The 11,367-nt window shown below is 35.9% G+C and overlaps 1 protein-coding gene across 10 annotated transcripts in view; it reads right to left on the reverse strand.

The window, feature by feature from the left end:
* Window positions 1-11,367, reverse strand: part of LOC105451563 (inositol 1,4,5-trisphosphate receptor) — a 56,592-nt gene that overhangs the window by 19,863 nt on the left and 25,362 nt on the right. For 6 of the 10 annotated variants that reach the window (XM_011692094.1, XM_011692092.1, XM_011692090.1 and 3 more), the window contains exons 3-18: window positions 9,008-9,078; window positions 8,698-8,813; window positions 8,083-8,169; window positions 6,589-7,083; window positions 6,264-6,402; window positions 5,384-5,595; window positions 4,942-5,268; window positions 4,707-4,853; window positions 3,581-3,882; window positions 3,393-3,507; window positions 3,139-3,314; window positions 2,893-3,048; window positions 1,923-2,073; window positions 1,679-1,826; window positions 1,148-1,171; window positions 338-689 (exon numbers count right to left, since the gene is read on the reverse strand). In XM_011692094.1, coding sequence (XP_011690396.1) covers window positions 338-689; window positions 1,148-1,171; window positions 1,679-1,826; window positions 1,923-2,073; window positions 2,893-3,048; window positions 3,139-3,314; window positions 3,393-3,507; window positions 3,581-3,882; window positions 4,707-4,853; window positions 4,942-5,268; window positions 5,384-5,595; window positions 6,264-6,402; window positions 6,589-7,083; window positions 8,083-8,169; window positions 8,698-8,813; window positions 9,008-9,078 — 3,018 coding nt within the window. The remainder of the gene's footprint in view (window positions 1-337; window positions 690-1,147; window positions 1,172-1,678; window positions 1,827-1,922; window positions 2,074-2,892; window positions 3,049-3,138; window positions 3,315-3,392; window positions 3,508-3,580; window positions 3,883-4,706; window positions 4,854-4,941; window positions 5,269-5,383; window positions 5,596-6,263; window positions 6,403-6,588; window positions 7,084-8,082; window positions 8,170-8,697; window positions 8,814-9,007; window positions 9,079-11,367) is intronic. The other 4 variants (XM_011692096.1, XM_011692093.1, XM_011692089.1 and 1 more) reach the window with 1 other exon arrangement.

The following is an 11,367-nucleotide window of genomic DNA, read 5'->3' on the forward strand; positions in this document are numbered from 1 at the left end:
ATTTGACTCTGATGACTTGATATTGCTGGAAACTTGGCGAAAATAATTAGTGTCATATGAGAAAAATTTAAGTTACTCTTAATGGCTATCAAGAATTTTTATCAATAATTTTTTTAGTATTTCAAATACAAAATAGGTTGAAATTGTATTTAAAATACAAAATACATTGAATAATTTATTTGAAATACAAAATACAAAATATTTTTATGTGTTCCGCTGAAATACAAAATACAAAATACAAATTGTATTTCAAATACTGTATTTCAAATACAAGTATTTGAAATATGCCCAGCCCTGGATACAACCTTTATATTGTATAAAAAAAAAAACGTGTTACCTGCTCCCAAATATTCCTTCCGCCTGTGTACCGATCGATTCTAAATCGATAGCTTTTTGTCCCAGATTCACATCTCCGGTCTTCTCCGCGGCCGTCGACGCACCTGTCTCGTCGAATTCGCGTTTGAATATGCTCAAGAGACAAGAGATTCTGTAATCCAGTCGAACATCCAGAATAAACTGCAGGATCTCGATTATCTTGAGCTTCGTGTCCATCACCAAGGGATACTCCTTCTTCATCATCGGCTTTGGCCTTGGCGAAGAGCTGGCTAGCACCTGACCGGCTGGTCCCAATGTTAAATTTGTCATCACGGCACCCATATCGCCGATGCATCTGAGAATACCTCCTTCAGCTGTTTGAACAAATCGTAATACAAAAATGTATATTAAGCCAGATAAGGAAAATAATAGCTGTACAATATTACATATGTATAATATTGCGTATTTACATATATTACAGTTAAAAATTATAGTGCAGCAGAAGAGAGTTTAATTTGTGTTTCAAAAAAATATGTAAAACAATGATTCTGTCTTGTTATCCGTTATAGAAGAAAAACAAGAAGTTTAAAAAAATAATAATACGGTGGTTTAACAATTAAGGATATTACGTATCATAAATTATTGAATGTAGAACATTTTTATATTCGTGTTTCTAACAAGAGAGTACCGTTATAAAGAGGGTTTAAGCAAGTAAGCTTTGTGAACCTACTTTGTACAATGTATAAGATTGCATGCTTAATCTTGTTAATATTCATTCCACATATTACAGTTTAATTGAAGCTTTCAACAAGCTTTCTAATAAGGATATTACCTGCCTCCTCGGAATCCGTATCAGCTGTGTGATGAAATATTTACAAGAGTAAATTAATTAGTTTTAAACGTATTTACCATTCTGTATGTTATAAGTAATTTATCGTTGCGTGTAAACTTTATTATCAAAGGGATTTCGTATAAAGTGAAGCATGGATTACATATATATAGTACTAATATATTACAGCGTCATAAAAGAGAATATTATATACAAAGTTTCCGAAAGCGATGCTTAAAATCAGAATAAGTAAAAGCTGCTCGTGAAAATGATTAAAAGAATATATAGAGGGGAAAAGTTTATCATATCGGTGGTACATCAATGCATTGTACAAATGCAAGAAAGTAAATCAAATTTTATTATTGTTACTACCATGCGCGCGAACGGTATATATGTATATGTATATACCTATTAAGTATAAATATTGGGGTTCAATAAAAAATTCGTCAATAAACGGTACGGAACATAATTCATAGATTATGTCTCATCAAGTAAAAACAATGGAATAGAAACGGAAAAAGAAATTAAACTTACAATCAATATCACCCGTAGGTATCTTCCCATCGGTGGATTCATTCTCTGACACACAATCCAAAATACTAAGCAACGTCTTTGTTAAGCTTAATAGATCATTAAAACTGTAGAATCCAAAGTAAATTAGATCACGTGCTAATTTAACAACCTAGCGAAATATACAACGAATTAATTATAGTTTATTACATATTTAGAAAAAAACAGAAGAAAGAGAGAAAGAGAGGGAGGAAAAAGTTGTGTATACCTCAAACGTAAGCTTATTCTGCTCTTGATCCCCGAAAGACCACATCTTCGCGACAACGTTACACAGATAATCCTCAACAAACATGATTGTCGAGCTAAATTTGGTGCGAACAGCCTCTTTGTTTTCGTCCGGCATTTTATTCGTATCGTAACTAGATTTTCGAGAAAGAAAAAAGTTTTAAACAAAATTCCAGTTATTAAAGTTACAGGATTGCCACAGAAAATGAATTTTGAAATTCCCTGATCTTTTTTACGATTTCCAGACGACAGTGGAAAATTTTCCACGATCACAGTATCAAATATATAATTCTAAATTTTAATGTTTAGAAAAGACATATTACAAGAAAAGTAACTTATATTATTAAAAACAACATAAGTTTACAAGTTTAATAATATAATATAATGCAAACGCAAATTCAAGGAAAATCTAGAAAAGTCAGGGAAGACATAAAAGAGCCTAGAATTTTGAACTTTGCTCTTTTTAAAAGGGATTCACTTCGATTCTGTAACTCTTAACGACAGTTCGATATCGTTATATTTTTTATATGTATTGCTTTTTCTGATTTGAAAATTCTTTTCCAGAATTAAATAGAAAATAACAGAATGAAATGATTTTGTATGAAAATCGAAAAAATTTTCAAAAATTACAATCTTGTTTCGAGACTTCTCTCTGTTATTGCAATCAAAAATATTCTGAATATTTAGCGATATTAAAGAAATTGTAAAAAAGAATTTTCAAAGCAGAAGAGAAACAATACATACAAAAAATATAACAATATCGAACTGTCGTTAAGAGTTACAGAATCGGGGTGGATTCCTTTTAACGAGCAAAGTTCAAAATTCTAAACTCTTTTATATCTTTCCCTGACTTTTCCAGGTTTTCCTTGATCAGTTTAAATTTCCCTGACTTTTCCCGGTTTTCCAGGTCTGTGGCAATCCTGAGTTATTATCAAGTTTTTTTCTTTACGTACTCGTTTATGCTCATTTTTGACGGGATTTCTGACCAAAGGCGAGCATATTTTACGGGAGTTACTTGCTCCTGCGGATCTCTATCTACGTGAAGATGTAGCATCAGTCGGCAAAATGATGCGCGTAATTCGTACGGCACTGTTTCATCTTCCATACATCTGCAAAAAAATAAAATATCACAAGTTGAGAGATGTATCAAAATAACTTGAGAATATAATCTTTACATTAAAAACAAATGTACAACTTACTTGAGTATAAGATCAATGTCCAAATGTGGCGATAGATTATTTAATGCTAAATACTGTCTATTCAGGCACATATTACTAAAGAGATTTAATTGATGCCTGTAATAGTCTAATATTGCTGCGTCTTGAACATTTCCCATTTTCGCTCCTCTCGACAACTCACTCAAAGACATTGACTTCTGCGTTAAACACACACGTCATATTTATTTGCATGTTGCACACTACATACTAATAAACTAAAAATCGAGCATACTAACAGCTCCACTATTCCATGTCAATACAACTTCGAACTCCTCGATAACAGTGATTCTTGGTTCGGCGTTTTCCTGCTTCTCATCGATATCCTCAACCTCCACCTGGGTCTTCACCATTCTAAAGTGAATAAAATGTATCAGAGAAATCGTAACATCACTTCATATTATTGAAGCCGTTTATTTGTGCTTACTTCGTTCCTATCAGAATGTCCTTATTCTTTTCACTAAGTACGCTTTTGCAAATCAATTCTTGTGTCACGGCTATCGCTTTCTTATTAGAGATACAGAGATCCGACAAGTAATCCAGAAATCTCGATTGCCAGCCCCGCATATTTTTTCTAACGAGACCCACAAATGTCTCTATTTCCGCGGCCGTTATATGTTTCTCCAACAACTTTCTGTTATTATGTAGAAGCGCGGTAATGGTATCCTCCGCTAAAATATCGTAGCCAATTTGTTTTTGCATGAACGCAAAATGTTTAGCGATGTATTCCTATATAAAAAAAAAGAATACAAAACATTTTTGTAAAAATATATATTTACAATTAGAGATGTAAATAGAAAAAAACCAAATTTTTTTTTAAAGAAAAAACATAAGCCTCGTTTTTTCTCAAAAAATTTTTTTTCAGTTATCTATTTAATATCCATATTTTGCTTAATATAAGTTAATTTTTCATGATTTTTTATTTTATAAATAGTAGATTTAAATTATCATTTTAACCTTTAAGCAGAACGAGAAAATATATTGATTCTGAAACATATTTTGAAGCAAGGACTTCAATAAATAATTATAATAAATTCTATTTAAGGAAAAACTGTTTAGAAAAAGAATTAAAAAGATTCTTCTTTTGTAAAAGTTAAATGTAGATCACATTAAAATTAATTTTATAATTATATAATTACTATTTACAATTAATTAATCGTGCTATCAAAATTAGAAAAAAAATCAAATTCGTATTTTTTTTTCAATGAAAAAAAACGTTTTTTTTTCTAATGTTTTTTCTATTTAAAAAAAAACGTTTTTTACATTTATATTTACAATATATACAGGGTGTCACAAAATTCGCGAATCCAAATTCATTCAATAAGAAAGTCTTCAAAAAATTAAATAAAAAGTTATTTGTAAATTTTTATTTTAAGCAATGGCTACATTTAAAGTCTTATATCTCAAAAACTGTACTGCTTAAATTAAAAATTTACAAATAACCTTTTTACGTAATTTTTCGAAGACTTTCTCGCTATGATATTTTGATCCGCGAATTTCGGGACACCCTGTAAATTATTTATTATTATATCATGCGATTTCACACAAATCACCTGATTTTTTCTATAATCCTGCTGAGAAAGTCTGAGTATTCGGTAACACAGGCGAAACATGTATTTGTACGGCGCGTGTCTCGGATCGTTAAGCTCCTCTATCCTAAGAAATGGTCCCTCACCCTCCGCAGATTCCAAGAATGGAGCCTGTAATTAAGGTGTCTTGAGACACTCGTTCTCGTACTACTGCCGCTACGATCACTCTGCGCGCGCGATCAATGTCAGGTCAAAATACCTGCAATATTTTGAACAATTGGCCAAGAATGTACTGCTCGCGCAATAATTTCTGACGATCCCTCACGGTATTCGTGACGACTAGTTCCAACGCCTCGGATTTATTCTGCTCGTTCTCTAATCCCGCTATAAAGTACACGATGTCCTGCAGCAAGCTAGTGACGGCCCTTCGCTCGTTGTGGGAGATCGTTCCCCTCTCCAGCTTGCTGTTCATCGCCGTCAACACCTTGCAGGCGTCATTCGCGAAGTCCAAATCGCGCACCTCGACCGGCGACACGGATCTCAAGGCAAAGGCCTCCTTGTCCTCCTTACTGGTCGCGCAACCCACCTGACAATTTGATTTAAAAAAACGCCCTGATTTAACTAATATTTCTTCAATTCATTAATTTCACCTGCAATATCTGACGCTCGAATTATCGAATCGCCAGAATACGCTGCAGTACCTTCGACATCACGGGCTTCTCGTCATCCTTATCGATCGGCACGATCGTTGAATGGACCCAAGTGTTTGTGCATATGTGATGTAATCTTACAAAGGACGACTGCGGAACCAGACTATCGCCCCGCGTTAGAGTCGTGGGATCCAGTTCGAATAACGAGCTGATCTCGCCGCTGTGCGGCACCGACACTAATCTAAAGACCGGCCCGGGTGGATCTGTTAAATCAACCCGCAACTTCATTAACCGCAAATACTAGGTATTATTAGAACAGAAAATTATATGTAATCAGGCATTTTCTAATTTAAAATATTGGATATGTATACACTGAGAAACAAAAATGATTGTACAAACTAAATTTGTACATCTGTTTGATCCAATGGTTGATTCAACAATTTTTTTTAGTTGCACAAAGAAAGGTATAGTTCATTCATGTCAACCATCAAAAATTTTTAATCGAGAATTAACTAAACCAACTCAATTAAATTATTTTGTTCGACTACTAGTAGTATTTATTTGTGTTTGCATGCTATTTATAGTTATCCAAGTAATATATATTTGTTTAGATTCCAAGTATCAAACTAACTAAACGATGCTGATGGGGATAATAAATAGTGTGTATTTTTAATCGAACGATTGAGTTAAATGCGATAAATTTTTGTTGAAAAATAACAAAAAAACAGTATTTTGTTTATAATAGTAACAAATTATTTTGTTACTATTATAACATAATTACACTATAATTTTGTGTCATCGTGGTAACGTTTAATTGACCGTATCAAACTGAATATTTTGGTAAGGTGAAACAAATTTGATGTTTTTCCAACAAGTTCTTTTCCCAGTGTATTTTAAAAATTAATTTTTTCGAAGTATCTGTATGTCATACCGCGTTTGCCCTTCACGGGTTCTCGTGGCTCATCCGCGTCAATCTCGGCGGCGAGATACTGGCCAGTCGCTAGGTGTTTAAATCTGAAGATCGAATTCCAGTGGCCGGCGCCGCCTCTGCACGGATCGTGTTGCACCACCTATTTATATTAACAAATAAATGAAGAGTATTATTTATAAAAAAAAAACAGATGTGCCAAAAGAGATCAACAGATCACGCAATAAAAATTCGATCGATAAAATCTCAATTTCCATGTATTGGCACGATTTAAATAAAACACAGCATTCTGATAGACAAATTTACGTGAATTCAATCTGCTCGTTACCTCGACTTCCCACAAGGCTTTGCTGCTGGTAGCCGCGGTAGCGCTGGTTCTGCCCGTCGTCCTGAGAAACACGTGCTGCTTCTTCTTGTACTCGTCCATGGTCAGAAACTTCTCCTGCTCGGCGTGAAACAGCCGCACCACGTCGCCGCCCTTGAGGATCTCCTCCTGGTTCTCGCGGTGCTCCATGAAGAGGGTCACCTTCCAGGAGGTGGACGAGTTGACGACGTTGACCTCCTTGCAGCCGGGATTGTCGCTCAGCTCGTAGTTGGCGGCCACGTGGAGGCCCTGGCGGCCCGCGTTCACCGGCTCCATGATCACCTTGTCGCCGACGACGACGCTGTCGCCGTCGCTGCGCAGCTTGTAGAACGGCATTATGTAAAACCACGAGCCCTCGTTCCCGTTCGCGTCCAGGTAAACCCTCATCGCGTTCTTCTCCAGCAACGCCGGCAGCCTCTTGTTCACCGTCAGGAATTTGTTGGACTTGAGGTGCAGCAACTGGCCACACGAGTTTAAGAGTAATCGACATAAGTAATTGTATTTGTATATGTGTCCGATACGCGATTATTTATAAAATGCAAATTTATTTATGAACGCACACGCAACGCAATGTCGATGAAATTAATCTGCATGCTAATTCCACTGCTCGCACGTTTGCGTTCGTACAACATTTGCGGTGAGTAATTCGAACAAATTTGTATTTAGTTATATAACGAATTATTCCGCGAGTTAAAGGAAGCTGCAATGAATGGATAATTTTGTAACATATAATATAATTTTGCGATCTATAATATAAACCGATAACATGAGACGGAGATGATTAATCAACTTATATAATATCAATGAGGTGTCGCGAGAGATAAGAGAGAATCGATAATTAAATTAGGAATACATCACAGCAGAAATTAATTGAACGTCTAACGACGTCCACTGCTTCTGCCGTCGATCGAAGATACGATCTATAATGACTATAATATATAGGAGCAATATAACGCTCATTTCACGATGTTACACAGCTGATAGCATCTGCAGCCGACGATCAAAGGCGCCTACCTATTTCATAATTTTTAGCAACAACGTGCTGCAACGCGAAAGGGAAATTTAATTATTTGCTAGAAACTTAGCGCCGTAACTTAACGCCGCTTCTCTATATACTTTCCGACATGGCGACGATATATCGCGGAGGAAGGAAAACTCGCTAATTGGCAGACTTATCTATGCACTTATCTATATACTAGGGAGACTAACTACGTCAATACGATGGATGTACCAAACGGTTTTTATGATCGCTTTGCGAAAAAAAAAGAAGGTGCTAAGGGAAAAGCCGCTCCCCCAGCGCGCGGTTATTGATAAATCTATTATTATTCATGCAGCCACTTTGCGTTATAAGAATATGCGATCAAGCATATAAAGCGACGTTCAAGATTTACTTTAATAAAATAATGTCACTTATAAGGGGTGCTTTACTATCTAAAGAGAAAAGATTTATCTTCTTACCTGCACGACGTTACCGTAGGAAACCACGGTGCCCAACAGTTTCTTGTTTTCAGTCTCATTTTGCTTTTTCTCGATTTCGGCCGCATGCTGGGTTAAAGATAAATTCCAATTAAATGGCAATCGAGAAAAAATAAGAGATAGGCTTGCGTAACACTTATTAAAAATTCAACAGCAGTGTTACGTATTAATAACGTGATTCTCGGCAATTAACTATCGTGGATAAATGCGAAAACATATATATAAAATATATGTAATTTATGTCGAGATATATGAAAAATATATTACTAAGTTTTTCCTTTCGATTTGACAAAAACTGAAGAACAATTGCGCGCAGCATTTGCACACAGTAACGATTCCCATTAAATAATCACTAAACCGGTCACAACATTAAAAACCGGTCGGATATTTCTGTATCTACGGGCACTCTATGTGAAGTGTTCTCGTTATCACGAATTTATTTACTCTTTGAGCGCAGCACATCGTTTGTTAACAAAAGCATTGTTTCCAATTTTGGAATGTATATAAGAGAAATTTGTCTGTATAAATGTGCTTTTCTTGTAATCTCCTTAATTAATTGTGAGTTAATTAAATATTGTAACATCTTCCGCAACTCACGTGAAGTCTTTTGAGCAAGATAGCATCTGTGCCTGAACTCGCACTCTGCTTCGCTGCCTTCCAGAATTGCTTTTGGGCGGAATACCGGTTCATGGGACATATTTTGAAGAGGCAATCTAAAAAAAAAAATCAACGATCGATACATTTCTTATTTTAACATGATCCGCTTCAATTTTTGCAGGATAATAAAACGTTTAAAAAAATTAGATGTCGGAAAAACTGTCGATATTAGTTTATTTATTTTTTTAATTAAAAAAGAAAACAATTGATCGAAAGACAAAGCCAAAAATATCTCAAAAATATCAATTACCTCTGAATTTCTTCGGTGGAGTCGACAAATCTCCAGCCTCGGGACATACTACACACCGGTCGTCGACCAGCCTGAAAGCAATACATTGCCGAACTAACAAATATGCAAAGTGATATATGCTAACTGTTTTGAAACAACAAATAAATTTAATTCATAAAGTCGCTTGTTTATCGGAGAACGATGTAAATAAAGCACGTCTATTTTTTTTTTCTCGAAAAGCAAAAAGCAATTATTAGCGCACTATTGTACTATAAATACATATCGTAAGAGAAAAGTTATTCTTTGAATATTTATCATGCATTAACGCATTCGCGCTTTTCATTTTTTTGCAGTGACTAGTCTAATCATATCACAACCAGCATATTATGTGTCACGTAACGCTGATAATACACGAAGTTCCAGCATGGAACAGACATAATAGCCACACCTCCGGCTTTGCAGCTATGCAATACCGAACATTGCAGGCGAACCATCGTTAAATAAATGCGGTCTAGTGAAACAGCGATATAGGTCGGTATTGAGGCAGGCTCCGGTCTGTTTTGCCCGGCAGCTTTGCGTGAAACGAGAGAGAGAGAGATAGAAAGAGAGAGCGAGCGCTTTCATATCGTAAATGATCAAGCGCGAAAAATTGTCGTAAAAGTATTTCCCTGTTGCTATAAAGATAGTAAGGCAGCTGTAAAATAAAAAAATTTCCTCTACATGTACATATATACGTATTTTCTGTCCTGCGTTCTGTTTGTATATATCACGATCGTAAAATTTCATTACAATTGTTGCATAAAAAAAAACAGGCACGTCACGATCATCTTATTCGCGAATTCAATTTTTTTTTATACCGTATACAACATAAAACCACGTGTACGATTTTGCGTATAGCGCTCCGCGGGAAAAAAAAGTTACAACAGAAATGTCGAAGTAGAACGTGGCGTCATTTTGCAACGACAAAAGGCGCGATCGCAACTCGGCGAACACCAAGCGAGCTATTGATCCAGCTATCTCGCATTAATAGAACGTAGAGAGAGAGATGATCCCACGTCTTGCATAATGTAATCGCGCGGAGACCCAAGGTGAATAATTAGAAACCTTGTCCGGATTACAAGTGGGCTTTAAAGTTTACAGTGGGGAAAAAAAAAACCTCGTATCGCTGAGGAATATCAGCGGTGAAAAGTGTATAGCTTGCAACCATCACACGCTCGGATTGCGGTTCAATCTCGAGTACAAATCGAGATATCATCGCTCCGCTTATCTGGGTATATACAGAAGCCAATAATTAAGATAACGGGCGCGGGCTAAAATAACACGTCGATTAACATTTTAGTAATTAAATACGTATTGTAAGCCGTATCAAGATATATACATATATATATTATATATATTTATTTTTTTTCAGAATGTAAATCATAGTCCTTATCGCGCTGCGTACATTGGCATTAATTGTTTACCGCATAACATTCATAAGTCATCGTCCAACCGCCAACTCTTTTTTCCTCGTCAGTCTGTCTGGAAAAACTGCGTTTTCAAATTAATACCATAATACCGTTAAAAATGTTGTTTGTTAACCGCCTGCTCTATATAAATACGCATGAATATAAGCTTCCCTGGCTCGCTAACAAGATTGCGATTAGGCTTCTCCCGGCGAAGGCTATATAAGCCCCTCGCGAGTTGAAGGCGACGCGAACGTTATTCACGATTCGCATCTCACCTAAATCCACAATTCACGCGCAAGAGAAACACCTTACTGTACACTAGATGATCCCTCTTGGCATTAATAAGGGAGGCAGATGTAACACTAATATGGCATGCAGATACAGCGCAATGTATAAATTATGTGTTCAAAGAGAATCTCTCACAAAGTAACGTAGATGAATAGAAATTAATAAAAAATATATAAATGATTTAAATTCTCTCTTAAAAAAAAAAAATACCGGCAAACAGCATTTCATATTTTAATATCAATTTTATTTCCGCGAAAAGCAAGAGCATGATATTAAAATGCGTTGCGCGTCCTTTTCCTATTTGCCTTCATACAGCAAAATTAATACGAATAGCGACTCTAATAAAGGGTATAAAGAGAGATTTGAAGCGCACAAAGCTCGCTCGCGGGCTAGAATTTCACTCTCGCAACTTTTTAAATTCGTTCATTACAATAAAAATAATTGCACGGGTGGTGCTCCACGCGAGAACGTTCCAATTAATTACGACTGATTTTCTCGTTCGCGGTGTACAGTCAACGATTTATCGATCCCTTTTTCGCATTGAAAGGAACGTGCCGGATAAATAGAACACTTTGGGCGACCTGCCCGACAGCGGAGCTGCCGAAACAATAGATGAATTGTAGGATAAAGTCGGAGCCCCCCTCC

This window comes from Wasmannia auropunctata, unplaced genomic scaffold, assembly GCF_000956235.1.
Source record: "Wasmannia auropunctata unplaced genomic scaffold, wasmannia.A_1.0 LD336050.1, whole genome shotgun sequence".
In the NCBI taxonomy this organism is placed as follows: Eukaryota; Metazoa; Arthropoda; class Insecta; order Hymenoptera; family Formicidae; genus Wasmannia; species Wasmannia auropunctata.